Genomic DNA, 17785 nt, shown 5'->3' with positions numbered 1-17785 from the left:
TTTTACTTGACATAGCTTTGCCTCCCCAGGTTCTCCAAGCATGGATATTACACACACACTCACATGTAGAAACAAAACCAAACCTGCAAATAAATTAGCTATTTCTCCTACTGCCTGAAAGGGGCAGAGATTAGTTTTGTGATCAGTATTTTTAAGCACTTGGGAAATACTCAGATACCATGGTCACAGCATTCACGTAAATAAATAAGTGGGTGGGGTGCATGGAAGAAAGGCAGCAGAACAGAGAAAGAAGGGGGAAGGGAAGCAAAGATGGAAAAATGAGCTGAAATGCTACACCCCTAACAGTCTTCATGACGCATCAGGTATAACAACAATTTCTCTCCAACAAACACACCCAAATAAGTGCTCATTTAGAGAACACAGAGAATTGACACAAAGAGAAAATTAATAGTAGGAGTAAATAAAATTTAGTTCAGGCACTTTAACAATCTGATGAGCAGGTATCAGCCAAAGGTTAAGTGTCCTGTTATTTAAGCTCTTATAACCATGAAACATTAAAGGTTTTGAAATCTCATAGAGATGAAATTCAAACAAAATAGAAAGGGGGGGGAAACACACAAACAAAAAAATTCTTTTACAGCATATATGCCTAAATGGAAATTCAGACCCCCAAACCTGAATGTTCCTGAATTTACTAGCACACATTTTTGCTGGTTGTTTTCTCTCTAATTGTTCTCGTCATGTTCAACAACTCAGTCTATCATTTCTGCAAATTAATGAAAATGCATTATTGCTGTAGGTTCAGATCAAGTCTGATGTGCAAATATGTGGGTCAAGTTACAAATGGATCATGTAAAAGAAAAGAAGCAAGAATGTCTGTGGTTTAGATCCCGTTTCTTTGACAGTTGAAGAGTTTTCATCCTTTCCTGCCTTGCAGTCTTGTGTAGGCTCACTATTTGTTTTAGTGCATTTCAAAGGCAGCAAAAATAGTCTCTCTATTCACAAAGCTGATTTCTACAGTATTTTCCCAACTAAAGCTAATGAGAATTTTGCTTCAGTAAGTACTCAAATGGCTTTCTAAAGATACCTGCTATTTTTCCTTTTGAGAAACTTCCCTTTGGTTTCAATCCTGTCCGAGGTACAGTCTTAACATCATATTATTATGACCCAAAACTATTTTTCAGAGATCTTTGCCTGCAGAGTCAGGGTATCCCCTTTTCAAATGTTTATTTGAGGTTAGGTCAGACCTAAGCTCAAGGAGTCTTTCTTGTCAGCTCTGGACCACCAATAAGCAGGGGTGCATGAACAAGTTCTGGTCTCATTGTCACTTATCCTAAGTTAATTTGGCAAGAATAACAACATAGGGCAAAGAAGAAAGGATTTTTAATCTGCTTTGACCCCTCTAGAAAAAAATTAACCACAGAAAGGTAGCTTTGCTTTACCAAAGAAAAGTAGATATTTAGATATTAGTATGGCAATACTGTGCTACTCTAGGCACAATTTATTCCTACTTTGCTTCTGAACCTGAGTCTAACCTAACTCAAATAGGGGTTTCAAAGGTTTACTTGTAAATAGTTACATGCATCTTTAATGGCCTTTCCTCTCATGTTCACTGTCACTTTCTTTCCACACATTTTAACTCTGAAAGCTTTTGACTGTTTCTTCATTATTTATGACATTATTGTGTCTTTTCTTCTGAAATTAAAAACTTCTTGCCACAAGAAGCTAGCTAATAATATGGCACATAAATCTTTCTTTCACATCATTTCATTCTATATGTGCCAAAAATAAATAAATGGCCAAACTAAGTCTCTAACCATGTTTGGCTTCTGACCAGCTTAATGCACAGAAAGGTTGAGATTACCTTAATACAGAAGCTAAAAGAGTGTGCAATTTATTGTATTGTCAGCACCACACAGTCAAAAAAAAAGGGAAAAAAGAAAAACCCAATAATGCACTTTTGTTTGGATACACTGACTGCTCCAATTATAGATAGTGCATTGCAGCTACAGAGGAGCAACCACATGAAAATAAAGTTAAAAAAATCTTTGAACTTATCTCCCATCAACTGTTCATATAAATTAAAAAAAATACCATTAACTGCCAGTATAAAACACACAGAACAATGTCTTTCACTCACAGTATCAAGGTTGGCTGCACGTTGCTGCACTGTAAGTACATAAGGTGTTAATCCTCCTGGGCTGCGCTCAAAAATTATTTAACATTCAGGCTATTATTTAGCATACAGCTGGTTAGCAGTTTTCCCCTAAAATGTTGGCTTCCATCCCACATTTTTTTGTTCTGGCACATACCTGGAGCTGTAAAGGGCTGAGTCCAGAAGCAGCAGCAGCTGCCATTGTTGATGGAATGAACTGCACAGGGTAGTTATCACCTGTCGGGAGAACAATGCGTGCAGGTTCAGACAATGAGCAGAGAATAGCAGCAGACAAGTGCAAACAAGGCCCCAGGATTGCCTGTGCTCCACAGCACTCCTCTAAGCCCAAACATCTGCAAAAACAAAAGGCTTCGCTGGGCACGGACTTGCCATGCTCCCTTGGAACTTTTTTTGTTAGCAGATAGCTGGTAGGCAAACTGGCAAAACATAAATATGATACTCGTGATTTTCATTTCCAAAGCTAACGTTCAAATCAAGCGTGGAAGCCTGGGCACAAAATGGGTCTTACAACCACAGACACACAGATGAGATACCCCAGGAAACCTCAGTGGCTCCCACAGCAAAAATTTTTTTTTAGTTTTCACCACATATTTCTTAAAAAAATAAAAGAATCTATTATAACCCAAGAAATATCAGTTCTGTTTAATGCAGGGTGATTTCTTTTCAGTGTCAAGTGGACATGTACCCATTTGACTCAACACAGGTTGAGGTTTCTTGTTTTCCTTTGGGATTCTCTGTCTTGGGACAACTCCCTTAAGGTGGTCATAGAGAAGAACAAAATTAAATCACCTTTTAATATAGCTTGAAATACAATTTTAATTTTCTCTTAGATCTGTGGGCCTACTGAAGTCAATAGATTAGACAGGTGCTCAGTTACCTCAGAATTCAGGTACTAAAATTTCCAAATCAAGAACTGTAACATGATGTCTTATACCATATCTATGGGTGTTCCATAGGTGTGCAGCACACAGTGCCATCTGGACTCTTAGTTAATGTGGGGAACAAAAGAAGGCTGGAATAGTTTAGCAGTGTAATCTGTAATATAAAAATGAATAGAGTGATGGATAAGAAGTTGTGATTTAATGGCATATCACTTTGGCTCCAGCTACTTATTTAAAATCAGTGTTACATACTATCTGCAAGCTACGTTTCAACAGGCTGTGCGGTTTTTAGATATTTTTACAATAATCAGCCTATTTTACACAAAATCTTCCATGCTGAAAGCAGAATGTAGCAATAAGGGAAAATACAGAAATCCAGTATAATATAGTCAGGACATTCCAAAAACTAGATTTTTGTCACCCCTCAAATAAATAACAATAGCTAAAATCTTTGCAGTCACCAGACTCCTCAGAACTCTTTCTTTTTACCACATCAAGTTCGATTATATCCAGTTCAGTTAAAATGTTTGGCTGTTTCACTTTTTTTAATAAATTGTACATGTCTAATCCACAAGGTCTCTTTGCATCATATCCATAATACCTCATCAGGCCATTGAGCACAGTATGTGCTTGTACACAGTCCAGTAACAATTGGATTCTGATTGCATATGGAGCTCTGCTACAATGCATTCACTCACACTATATTGTACTGGTGTCCTATGGAGTAATGTTCAAAATATCTCCTCTTATTTTCCCCATTCCATGAGGTTGATTTTAGTGTGCAATGATGTTAGAATTTTTTTCTTTAAAAAACAAAACCAACAAAAAAAACTTCTAGATTATATTCTTAAAGTACTTAAGCTGTCTCTTTATGGTTAAATAATTCCACTCGTCTCTTTGATATTTATATCAAATTATCTGAATAAATAAGATCCTAATCTAAGTTAAATAATGTTTCTTTCAGAAATATCTTACAAGGTTTTTTTTTAAAAAATCACAAAGATGTTGAATTAATGATGCTTTAAATGGGGGGGAAAATAACCATCCGACTTATCAGCATGGACTGCCTTGCAGAACATTTCGGAGGCATTCTTTCTTTAAATATCATGAATTATTCATCCCTGTTCCACACAGCAATCTCTTCTTTCTCCCTCCCCCTCTGCACACACTTTTTAAGTTCAATACCAGTTGCTTTATTTGTACTAAAACATTTTCCATGTCAAACATATTTTAAAAAAAACCAAACTCTAAAAGAATTCCCTGCGGCACTCCTTTTTCACAGCTGTCATGCTCCTATGGTTTGAAATAGCCAGATATTTTATACCCACATGCGCACATGCACACACAGAGTTTTTGGCTTCACAGTTAATTTAATAGTATCTTCACCACACCCTGTAGTGTTCTCTCGCTCACCTGCTGGCGACAGTGCTGTCTCTTGTTGCAGGAAGAAGAATATTCATAGGGTTATGTCATTTATCAGTTATTAAAACCCAATACTGTCCCTTTTTGCCCTAATTGTAGTGTGTTAAATTATGGCTGAGTCCTGGTAGGTCAGCAGCATCTTTGTGCTGAGAACAAAAATTAATACTTCTTCAGCTCTGGAGTACTATGTTGACACTGAGGACTAAAAGCAGAGCAAAGGTACTTCTTTCTCCCTTGAGCAAACTGAGCATGCAAGGAGTGCTCTGGATTTAATTTTTAATTACAGAGGTACATATTTCCCCCTCTCTTTTTCTCAATGCAAGAATGGATCAAGAAGCTCCTCCATAGCTGTCTTGCCGAGAAATCAGTCAATGTATTGCAGCAATTTTTTTCAAATTTGTTTCTCAATTTGGAATGCTTGCGTGAGGAACTATTCTTTTAAATTTGTACAAAAGGCAGGAGCACATGTTCAAACAGGTCTGCCTTAAGCGATGGTGTGTGCTGGCCTTTGATAACCAGGAGTAAGAAGAATGCTGGAAGAAGAAAATCTGTCATGTTTTGCAAACTGATCTTTTCAATCTCCATGCTGTGCTGATTGTCTATTTACATTTGGCTGCTGTTGTTTATATATAAATTGGTGTTTACAAGCCATGGAAAATTATGCCAGACTTCTGTTTCGTTTGTCAGGTTGAGCAACATTTCCAAATGAATAAAAGCAGTGAGCAATTGTGCTGTGTTATTCTACACAGAAATAATGTAAATGTTTCTTTTTGTCTTGGATAAAGAGATGAAGCTTAGCAGACTTTATTTATAGGATGTGTAGACTTAGCTTTCAGATCAAGGCTTTGTGTGCTGTGAGAAAAGGATGTCTGGCTTTTGTGAGACCCAGAGTAGGGGGAAGGTGCTGCCTTATTACCAGTCTTTCCTAAAACACAATTGTAAGACATAAGCTGGCTCTCCTCATCTGAGTTACAAAGCTTTTGGCTTGATGATGTTCCCACCATTTTGGGATTGTAACTTAAAGTCTGTCTCTTCACATTCATGGACTGAGAGGAAATGGAGCTGGAAGAGCTGCAAGTGGTCAGCAATTCCAGGGCCCCATCCTTCCAGATATAACAGAGCAAAGAGTACCTCAGGTGCTGTTGGGATACTGCAAAGAGAGAGGAGGACACTCCCACAGTATTCCCATGCAGGGCATGAATTTTGCTTGTCCAGAGCCATCAACGTTGAGGAAGATGTAAACAGAGGTAACTGACTAAGGGAATACCATGGAGCATCTCCCCTGTCCCATGGCACTCCTTCAGTTGTATGTTTGTCCTGCCTTGTCTGCCTTAATGCCATTCTCATGTTGCAGCAAAACCAGCTTCCCCCACAATTTTCTATCTGCAGGTAATGTTTGCAAAATTATGAAATTTGCACATTTCGCTGCAAAGTCCTACCTGTCAATATCCAGCTGCTCACCATCGTTTCCAGCTTCTACACCAATATTTAGGACTGAGGCACATATGATTGCTACAACAAATCCCAAGGTTACAAAGTCTTTGTTCCAACCAAGTAAAACCCAACAGGGGACACTTAACAGCCTTTAACTCAGTCCTGGGGAATTTCCATTAGAAAAAGGACTCATGAAGCCATGAAAAGACACACAGGAAACCAGTACACAGTGGATTTGGTGTGTGCCTCCTGTTTTCACCTGCCAGGAGGAAGAGCAGCCTATTTCCTTACCTAAAAAAAAGAATACTTAGATATGGAAAATCTAAACCACCTGAGAACTTTAGGAAAGACTTCTGAAAGACCTATTCCAAATGGAAATTGCAATGTCAGATATCAGAGAAATCCAACACATCTAAGATTATGTGAGTTATGTGGATTAGCTACAGTAATCAAGGAGTTTAATTAGTTTGATGACAAATATTTCACAGTATTGGAATGTTCTGAAGTCCAGCCTGATGACAATAAGCCTGACAGTTTTGTTTGTCATGCTTTCCCTAATATTACTTTCTCTGATTTGCCCCAGTGCAATGAGAAACAGAAACCAGGCCAAAATGTTGACTCTGTTCCTGCCACCAGCCTAGGAAAACAGTTTCCATTTTCACGTTGCATCGCAGCATAACAAAATATCTTGTAAATTATTTTTGTGCATAAAGTCAAATACTCTATGTGTTTAGATAGGGGCTGTTTCTTACCTAGTCTAATCATGGGGTTTATATCATTCTTGTATGAAATATTAAAAAAAAGCTTTGAAAATACACTGCAGCATATCACTCAACAAACCTGTCTAAATTGAGTTTTACTCCACTCGATGTCTTTATTTTCAATAATCTTTTTGAGAGATACTTTCCAGATCTGGCAAAGAAATGGAACAGTACAAAACATTTTAAAGCAAAAGTGATCATAGATTTTGAAGTCTCATGGAGTGCCATTAAGCAACTGGTATGGACATCAGCCCTCTTACCCTCTGCTAAGAGCAAACCATAGCTCTGAGATCTGCTCTGCTTATGGTCTGGCTCCTACCTAGCACTGCTTTATATCTTTACTACATCATCCTCCTGCTTCCCTGTTCCCCCTCAGCTACAAAACTTGATTAAAGTAATATTTTAGTCACTGAAAGACTGAGGAGGGAACTGCCCTTCCTTTATCCTCCTCCTCCTCATTGCGTTGTCCCCTTGACCCAGGGCGCTAACGGGGACACAATAATCATGTTCAAGGATACTCCAGCCCACTAAACTTTTCTGGATGCATGTGTTTAGCTAAATGAAGGGAAAATTGCAGTGGGAGAGGAGGTATAATGGTACCCATGCTGCCCACCAGTTCCAAGCAGTAAGTGCAGTGGTCACAGTCAGAAAGCCAGCGCAGTTGCTTTGCTCTCCTCGGAATGCAAAATAATTCTATTAACTGTGTAGCATCTCTGGCCAAGTATTAGCTTCCTAACAGCTGCCACTCTCAGCTTCCCCCTGGAATCAGTGGCAGCCCCCACAACCAGGTACTCTACGAGGCTCGTCAAACGCCTGCAGGTCAATAGTCACAACAGTCATTTGAGATGCACAGCGCCCTAAAGTTTTAATTAATCCGGTATACAGTATAAATACTGAAATATGTATAAAAAATTAATTAGGTGGTCTATGCAGCTCTGATTTCTCAATTAGTACTTACCATGCCGGAAAATTATATTACATGACTTTGAGATACATAAGGAAGCATGGGACTTTGGGGATTTTTTTTCTAATGCAATTATTACTTGTCATCAGCACTTGCTAACTTTGGCCTGTTTCACCTCCTAGAGCTCCAAAATACTGTGGGGGGAGGGTTACAGCCATCTCAGTGTTATAGATTCTGCCAGGCAGAAGGAAAGTTTCTCCTGTCAGGCTTTATCATAGCTGAGTATCAGGAAATCCTTAAGTTTTCTGCTCCTAATGATTTGCTGATCTCAGAAGTTCATGAGCAGCAAGGCATGTACTGGAAGGGTCTCAAAACCTAATAAACTCTCCTCTCTTCTACAGGACCTTCAGTTGAGTGTACAAACTACTCTATTTTGCTAAAGAATACCATTTTATTTCTCCAAGGCCTAGCATTTGTGTGCAAATCTGCAGCAGCACTCACTAACTGCTACCTTGGCATTGAACTAAACAGCCATGAAATTGGTTCCCAATTTAGCCCAGGAAGATATTTCTGTGTGAACATGGACACATAATCATACCCCTGCTTGCACACCAAGGCAGGACTTCTCATCCTGGCTGTCCTGTCACAATAACACTGCTCCAGTGCTCCCACTTTGGAGCCAGCTTATATCTAGCCTGTTTTACAGGCAAAGCAGATTAAGTGACTGTGCACACAATATTCAACATTCCCTAAATGACACAGTCAGTTTCAAACATACTTAGTCCCCACTGCTGCTGTTATTGAAATGCCTCTCACTGTATTTTCTGAATGTCAAGTAAAACTGGCAGGGTCAAAACTCAGTCTTGCCGATGTCAAAATGCAGTAAAATAGAATAGAAGCTAAACACGTAACCTAAAAGAAATTGGCAAGCATCTGAAGGGTTAATCCATCTCCTCTCTTCCCTCAGAGGCACCAGCAAGTCTAACCCGACAGTTCTGCAAGGGAAAGTTTCATTTCTCACTAAAGTAGAAGAGTACAGGTAGTAGCAGTCAAGTTCATAAATATTCCTCAGAAATTACTTTGAAGAACCCTCTCTATGAAAGAGTATACCTTAATCTCCAGTTTCATTAATTCCTTAACTACTGTGCCGAGAGTGCCAAAAATAGGAATTAATCAATACCAAGTGTAGTTACAGCACTTTTTTTATCAAAATGTGTCTCTGACAGACGCTACTGACCTGCCCAGATACCTTTGCCACACATGCAGTAGAATTAAATATATATATTAAAGATATAAATATATGAATAAAGGTATAAATTCTATCTTCTTTAAAGACAATGGTTATAATCAGATCATTGTGACTTCTGGCTTTTAACTAGCATCATCTGGAATTAAACCTCTAACACCAGCAAACAGCTTCACTGCTTTCCAAGATATCTAGGCCTAGGCTTCCTCCTGCATTTCATTCTTCTAACTTTTGTTATACATCTCTCTTTGTGCATTCTGGGAAGTAAGGAAATGCCCTAAAGCTGCATCACCTCCTGTCAGGAGGCCAATGGGATCAAGTTAGATAGGTACTATGAGGAACACTATTGAATAAGTCCAGAAAATCAGTCATGTTCAGGAAAACATGCTGGTAACTCTTCTTCTTAAGTCATACTTGTACCCAGAAATCTCTGAGCCAAAATTAACACAACATGATTGAACATAATGCCTTTCAGGGGGCAGCACAACCATCAGCTTAGTCACTAACAGTCACTACTCAGAAAGCTTCTCATATTCAAACAGAAAAAGCAAGGAAAGCATGTTCTTTCTCTTTTCTGTGAGAAATAAGATTTAATCAGAGTATTTTAGGTAATTTCCACAACTGGTAACACTTTGTCTTTGGTCCCTAACTGTAGTGAGGTAGTGATGGGTGCGCAGTTTGTAAAATCAGACAAGAACTTTGGGATTTCAAAACCTGAAAGTAAGATAGCTAGACAAAAAAATCAGTGTTTAAAGAGGAACATATCTGGACTAAAGAGGCAGAAGGGAGCAGGACAAACGGAAATACTTGCTGAAATCCTGCTTGGCTCCACTTCATCTAATACTAAGTAAACTTGCTAGAAGAGATTCTAGGTTCAACCTGGCTTTTAATTAGCATGCTGTTTACATCATCTATTGTGAGGCTTTACATTGGATTTGACCCTGTTCCTGTCAGGGAACAGCAAAAGCACCACTAATATCAGTGGCAACAGGATCAATGCTTTACTTTGTACGCTTCATATTTAATGAATAAAAAAATCCCAGTTATTTATGTTTTGTAGTTATTAGTTATCAGGTTAATATGCTAAAGGCAGCTTGACAGAGAATACTATTAATGAGCGAAATAAGGTTGCAGCTTCTGGACTGAGGTCACTTACAAAGAATGTACAAATGAAAATAAGGTTGACTTTTATTTACTTAAATATCTTCCTACATTGAATTCCTTTGGCAAAGTGTCTTTAAACATTTAAAGCCCTGTTTACAAGGAGGCTCTGAAAGTAGCTTCAAACCATTATATCCCTAATTGAATTCCCCAGGAGTCCTGTAAACTCAGAGGAAAAAAAGAAAGAAATCATAACATTTGCTAAATCATCTCAAAACATATTTCACTGCAAGGTTATGTGACCTGCTACGAGTCTGAATGATGACTCGAACTGAACTACTGAAACCTTTTATGAACCGGATTGAAATCAAACAAAAGAGCAAGAATTTTCCCACAAAACACAAATATTCTGAAGATAACAGAATTAATTAAAGACATGTAGCTTTTGTATAGGGCAGAGCAGATGCAAATTGCTAGGCAAGTTGGGCATTATATTTAAGCAAACAACTTTGTGGAAATTAAGTTTAAAAAAAACATGATGTTCAATAACCAATTGTCTATCCACCTCCGTAAATCCAGGACTATTTTTTCAAATGGAGTTGCAATAATTTCCAGCCAGCTCTGCCTGTTGTGTATCATCTGTATGAGTCAGATCACATGAGAAGTTACCGTTCGTGTTTTAAAATGAGCAACAGGCTCGCATCCCCGTGAGCTTACCTGGCTTGTATGTTATTCCTGGGGGGAAGAGGAATCCCTGCTGGGCTGCAGCAGCCGCTGCCAGTGTCCGCTGGTCGTGTGGAAAAATTGGGATCATGAGCGGAGGCATGTGACCCTGAACCTGCTAAACAGAAGAGAGCCTCTGATCAGAAACAGCACAAATTTGTCTTGACAGGTATTTCTCCAGCACTGATAGTGTTCTTGCGTTCACACAGTCCCCCGGAACCTTCCCCTTAATGCAATCCCTGCCAACTTCACATTATCACATCAAAGCCCTCACAAACATTGTTTTCCCTCAGTGTCAAAGGTGCAACAGTCTCGGTGAACTGCACGTTTCCCTACTTCTTCCTGGTTTTCTATTACCTTGCTTCAGTTTCTTTTAATTAGTATTCCCTGTCCTGGCACAAGGTAAAAAGGTACAAAACATACCAAAGTTTTTATTAAATGCAGTGTGGTATCTATTTCTATTAATTTTTCACAGGTTTTCTCATCTTTGGTCGCAGAGTGATGAGCATTTAAAAGCAGCCTAACACTGCAATATCTACTTTGATGTTCAGATTTTAATAACCTTAGGAAAATTTTAATTCTGAGATCTTACAACATGGTTCACATAAATACCAACAGCTCAGGTATGTTATTTCAAAATCTCACCAGAGTACTAAAGAGTCTTCTAGTCAACACCACAACTCTTAAGATTTAAGGTTCCAACATCTTGGCTCCTAAACAAACTAACATACTCTGCCACACCTCACTATAAGAAATAAATTGCTTGTCTGTCTAAGTAGTTATAAAACTATGTGCTTTATGTGCTATCATGTAGCTTGGTAATTATGGAGCTGCATTCAGAGACCATTTCAGAACAAAACCTACTATATCAAATTTAATTTGACCGTAATAAATGTATCGAAAAACCACAAACATGCACAAAGAAAAAAATTCTTCTCCTTATACTAGCATTTGTATTCAACATATAGAGAATTATGTGATAAGGTGATGCCTGTTAAATCCATAAGGTAATTTCCTAGTTCCTTAATTTACAGTACCTGTGTTTCAGAGACAGTGGCTAGGATCTCAAAGAATTTTTATCCATCATTTCTTAACCCCAGACATACCCAAGGGTTTGACTATATATTTTCTGGTTAGCAGTTAAGCAAACCTATAATGCTTTATATATCAAAGCTAGTAAATGCAGGAAAAAAATGGGGGTTTAGGCAGAAAAAAAACCTCCCTCATTGTACCATAAATCGGTGGAATTAAATACTATTAAAAACTTAAAGTACACTTCAAGCAATTTTTTGCATTTAATTCCTAAAAAACTTTTTTGGTCAAATCCCATATGTTGACCTATGACATTGTTTAAATAGTGCCAAATTTTCTTGTCATATCCCCATTGCTTTCACAACCATTGATGCAGTGCAGAAATGCTACTGTGTGTCTCTATGAGGGTTAATTTACCAACAACTCTTCTCTTGGGAAAGCCCTAAGATGGAGGTTAATAAAGGTCAAGCAAAAAATAAACACTTTACAGTACTTTTTGAATCCATTCCTCAGGAAAATCAACTTATAATAAAAAAGTCTTTGTGCAATTACTGCTATAGCACTGGGGCGTGAAAGAAACTAGCTTTACACAGCTATTTCTCTCATTTTAGCTGAGGTAAGCCTGGCTGTGTGTTTTAGGTTATGCATTAAACTTGGTCAGATTGGAGTTGATCCCCATGTGCCCAGAACAGGCATTCAGCTCTGATAAAATGGTGGTGCTGGCTTTGCTGCCGGTGTTTCTATACATTGGCTTTACAGGAGCACAGCAAAGGAAAACCACACGTTTTGTCTGATAGAAGCAATCGTACAGGAAGAAATTCAATGCAACACAACTTGCAAAAAATTTGCAGTAGTTCCTAAATTACATCTAATGAAATGGAGCCAAAATCATAAAAAATATACCCCACATAAAGCATTTACATGGAGCTGCAAAGGTACAAGACTCCAACATAGTCTCACAAGACGCAGCAGAGATCAGAGTGCTGTGGTTTGAGTGAAGGTGCAAACATACCCACAGCAACATTTCACTCCATTGTGTCACAAAGATAATTTGAAACATATCATAACCAAATCCTACAATGCATTCCTGTAGATTTTGATCCAGTCAGCTCTATAGATTTTGTTTAAACTCTCAAATAAAAGCACTTCTGCAAGTGTGGGGAATTACCATTTCAAGTTCTGGCTATCTGCTATTCTTCCTACTCTGAATTCAGGAGTAGGTCTTCAGTCTATATAAATCAGCATAACTTTGACTATAGGTTACATTTAGCCTGTAAGTTTGTATTTAAAATTAAGAGACTTAAACAGATTGAAAAAAGCTCATACTGAAAGGCCACCATTCCCTCCCACGGGTCTTCCCCCTGGAACATATGAAATACTATTCCTACATAAGTGTTGGTTTCACACAGAATTATTATATACATAGGTGTCCATTTTCAGCACAGGTCAACTGAAAAGCACAAATAAGCATTGAAAAGGAAGAGAATGTGAAAGTATCACTGGTCACAGAACTATTAAATACATAAAAAGAATGCAAAAAAAAATCCAGTTAACTCCTTAATTTTTGACAATTTCTATTCCTGAGAGTTTTATTATGAAGATGATGTGTTTGACTTTACTGAGAGTGGGAGAAATTGGGAGGAGGGGTTGATCGGTGTACTTCATAAAATCGGCTACATGCCCAGAAATTTTAATTGCTGAGATGTTCCTCAGGTCTTTCTGAAAACCAAGACGGGAGCAGATGCCCAAGAAACACTCTGACTCTGTCTCTTCCCATTCGTAAAAATAGCACATTGTTGGATCGGCACTTTCCCCTTTTGTCTCCTCTGTGCTAAGTCGTTGATGATGCCATTTTTTGCCATCTGCCCCAGAGCTTCATTAAAGATACATGAATGGACTAACTGGGCTGCTATCTTGTGAGGAACAGGTGCTATTGTTTGTCCCCAAAGACTTGCACTAAAGATCTCACTCAGAATACTTGAGAAAGAGCATCTGCAGCAGTCAGTCAGAGAGTAACTTGGCAGAGCCCATGCTATGGGCTAATATGCAAACAGAGACACTCAGGGGGACTCATTTTCTCTTTCATGAAGTTTTTTTTTTTGAGGGTGTTTTTTGGGTGGTTTTCTGGGTTTGGTTGTTTTTTGTTTTTTGGAGTTTTTTTTAAAGGGTAGTAAATTTTTGATTTTGAACAATTCTGCCAGTCTGTATTTTTAGCTGAATGTACAAACCCTGGAGGAGACTGGAATATATTCTCTCCAATATTCAATTCTGCTGCCTCAAGTACATTCGATTCTTGCATAAAGCTACCTCATGAAATTAATCTTTGTTTCTATACAACAAGCTCAGGTTTAACTGTGTTAAACACAAAAATCTGCCAGGATTAGGGAACATTTTAAAGATAGTGTACCATTCTTTTAATATCCCATCACAACTCTGACGGCCCTTGGGAACTGATTACAGCACTTCCTTGCCTGAGATCTAAGTCAGGAAGCAACTTTAGAGCAAATCAGCCCTGATTAGTTCAAGAAGCAACTTCCAATTTGATTCTCCCTGAAATAATAAAAGCTGGTGTCCTGCTTGATAAACTGGGCAAATCTACACTGCTTTGTCCCACAGTTCTGTGAGTGATAATCTCAGAAGTAGGCTGAACAATCCTCCTTGTTAAAAAGTCATTGATAGTTAGTGTTCTGCATGGAAAATGTAAGCCAGAGTGATATGTTATACAAAAATAATGCTTTGAATTAAAATGATCTGCCTCTTTTGGATAAGGAGCACAGCACATTTAGTAAGATTGAAGAGGAGGAAGAGTTTTATCTTTAAAACTCAAAGCTGCCTCTACAACAACTAACATTGCAAGTAGAGAAGTAAAGGCATTCAGAGAAAAGGGTGGCAGCACTGCAAGCAAAGAAGCAGCTCACACATTTCTGCTTAGCTGTGAGGATCACAGGTTTCAAGAGCAGAAGTAATCCCACCCTATAATGGCAGATGAATTCCTCTTCCTTTAGAAGATCAAACTTCGCAAGCTGCCTCTCTCTGTACAATCTACTTCAGTAAAGAGCAAAAGTGCCATCTTTTTGCTAGAGAGCAAACACAATCTTTATATTTTTTTATCTCTTCTTTATAGCTTTTTTTTTCTATTTTATTATACCCAGCACTAGTATAAAGCAGTTTGAATGGCTAAATATGCTCTAATTGCCTACAATAATCCAGCCTTATTATTTAAAATAATTGCCACCCCCTTCTTCAACCAATTAGATCGCTGGACCCTGTTCTCAAACTGTAAAAATCCTGAGATTTGCTTTGAATCTAACAGACTATTCCAGCACAAGTTAGCTGAGAAACCAATCTTTGAATTTACTGAATTGACATTTTTTCTATAGTAATGATCAGAACCTTTTGTTCATGTGATGTTGCAGCCACTGTGAGAACTTGTTGACAGGGAGGTTTAGACTTCTCATTGTTTAAATTTTAATTTCTACCTAAAGCTTCTTAAATTCTTGAGTAATTGGTACACCCAGACTACAACCTTAACCTAAGCTCTCACAGAGCTTTGAATTTCCATAGTCAAAAAGTGTCAGAAATTTTCTAGTATCTCATTTAGAAACTACAGTGTAATAGATTTCCAGGTAATGGCAGTATATCAAGTAAGGATGTGCATTTTCAGACTGCTCAAAATGTTCATATGATAGAACATAGTGGCCATAACTGATAGCTCAACAGGTCATATTTTAGGTTGATTCATTTTAAAATAAGTCTTAATGGCATTGAAAGAAGTGTTTGTGCTCCCAGAACTATTAGTGCAAGATTTTAAATATCCTGTATATGATATGTATTTACCTCAGCTGCATTTTAAATAGTCTCTACGCAATACATGGCACTGCTACTTTTATATCACTGTCAGATTTTTTATTTATTTCAATAACCAGTGTTGGGCTTTGTTGTTTTTTGGAAGAGAAGAAATATTAGAAGTTTTGGTAATTTAAGTTTCATTTTGGGGGGTGCTGCAGGAACACAAACATGTTGCATAATGAAGTAGGTACTTCTTTTATGAAAACTTAATAAGTGAAAGTCAGAGGGACTGTGTAAATGTTAAAAGCAGCTACATGCTAAGATTTCTGCAGGTTTGAGTTTAAATCTGCTCCCCAACTCTGCCAATATTGTAATGAACTCATGCCGTCGCTGACCCTTTTCATGGTCCCAGAAATAATCTGTTTAGAAAAAGTGCAGAGGAATCATACAATAAAAAAAATATTTTTTGGAAATGTCTTTGGCTGCAGTTGAATGGTGTGACTGTTAATTTGTGCTGCTCTGGTGAAGCAAAGGGACCACAAGGCTGGGTTAGCTGTCCAGTTCAGTTATGAAGGACCTGGCTACTTTGTGTGCAAGAGTGGCTGAGCCTTTTGCTCTCAGAAGTGTAACTGATAAACTCCCCAGGCTCATTTGGCTAAATGGCCATCAATGCCCAACATCCCCTGATGCAAAGGTAATAAGTGAGGGTGGACCCAAACACTCAAGTGAGACATCTCCTCTAGGGAACAATACCAGGGAAGCACCTGTGATTTGGCAGGAGGAGGAAAAAGAAGCTCCAGAAGACCCAAAGTGACCCCCCAGTCACTGTGTCATAGCTGGGACACTGAAAATCATGTCAATCCCACATCGAGAATTATTCAGAGACTTCTTTCTGCTCCTGCTAGCAACACAGAACCACTGGAGATCTATCTGTATAGGGGGGGTGTATATTATGTTCTAATTTATCTGCCATCTAATTATCTACAGTCTAATTGAAAAATGTTTCCTCTCAGTGAAAGTACATGAGCCACAAAGAAAATGTCTGCCAATAGGATCCCAGGGGAAGTGTTGGCAAATAAACTGTAAAAATGATACCATAGACTTGCAAAGTGAGAACATTTCAGACTGGAAATACTATGGAAAAAATATGTGGCCCACTATTAAATTTGTAAAGGGATTGTAACTGCTATTTTCCTTCTTTTCCCCTATCATTTTTTCCATTTGTCCAATGCATCAGCATGATTTGGAGATTTAAGTCTACTGCAGTGGCCACAACATTAATGTGAAAATTGCAACCATGATCATACAGCAAAACAGAGCATCCTTATTTTTAATATGTTTTTTTCTCACGACTTTGAAACTTGAAATTAAATAAACTTAAATTCCATCTACTTGGGAAATCAAGAAGGAAGCTACAGAAAAATCCTGACAACATCACTGAAAACGGAACCGTTTCAAACACTAGATAGCATTTCATTTCTATTAGCTTCTCGTTATGTTGCCCTGTTTTTATCTAGCTCCTTAACTATCTGGAAATATAGAATTCAACTTAGGATGATCTCATGGAGTTAGGAGTATGATAAATGGTAATTAAATCTATTTAAATTGTCTGTATTTTAAGAAACTCTCACTAGGAGGGATGGAGAACATCTCTGCTATAGAGAAATAAATAAAACATGTTATGCAAAAGTGAATTTATGGTTCATTTGGAATTAGAGATCTACCACCTTTTCAATCCATACAAATGCATAATCTTGTCAATTAAATATTATTGTTAAGGTCTAGTAGTATGTTAAAATCACTTTAAAGTGCAACTAAGGAAAATTCATGTGTGTTTATTACTCCTTAAGGGTCTATTAGTGGGTATTTTATTCAGATTTGTGTTGTAAAATCTGCATAAACTCAGCATATTGTTATCCCCATGTGTGCATTTGTTTGGTTAAAGCATAACAGCAAATCTCTATTACTGCAACTTCTGGAAAAGTCAAGAGAACTAAAACAGTCCTAATTTTAATCAGATACAAACAGTTATCTCTACAGAAGTGAAGAGTTGACTATTATGCAAATTGTCACAGTTAGTGGTCACCAAGCCATCACAGAAGACTGAGCAAGTCAATTATTTCAGATATTTCCAAAGACTAGTGAAGATGTATGTTTCTCATTTGCACGTTGTCTTATTCACGCCAAAATAAGAAAAATATTGCAGCCTAATGATACTTGTTGATATTTTTATACAGGAAAGCTCCATTACTTCAGTTCAAATCTAAATATAAATTATGTTAGAAATCCCTTATTAGCTATGTTTTAATGGTGATATCAAAATATGCAAGATTTTTGGAGTACACTGACATTTTC

At 37.8% G+C, this 17785-nt stretch overlaps 1 protein-coding gene across 7 annotated transcripts in view; it reads right to left on the bottom strand.

The window, feature by feature from the left end:
- SOX6 (SRY-box transcription factor 6) overlaps nucleotides 1-17785 on the bottom strand; it is a 369483-nt gene that overhangs the window by 87255 nt on the left and 264443 nt on the right. For 5 of the 7 annotated variants that reach the window (XM_058025836.1, XM_058025840.1, XM_058025842.1 and 2 more), the window contains exons 8-9: nucleotides 10604-10727; nucleotides 2274-2353 (exon numbers count right to left, since the gene is read on the bottom strand). In XM_058025836.1, coding sequence (XP_057881819.1) covers nucleotides 2274-2353; nucleotides 10604-10727 — 204 coding nt within the window. The remainder of the gene's footprint in view (nucleotides 1-2273; nucleotides 2354-10603; nucleotides 10728-17785) is intronic. The other 2 variants (XM_058025839.1, XM_058025841.1) reach the window with 1 other exon arrangement.

The sequence above is a fragment of the Melospiza georgiana genome, chromosome 6 (genome assembly GCF_028018845.1).
Source record: "Melospiza georgiana isolate bMelGeo1 chromosome 6, bMelGeo1.pri, whole genome shotgun sequence".
NCBI lineage: Eukaryota > Metazoa > Chordata > Aves > Passeriformes > Passerellidae > Melospiza > Melospiza georgiana.
This window is presented reverse-complemented; position numbering and strand designations above follow the sequence as displayed.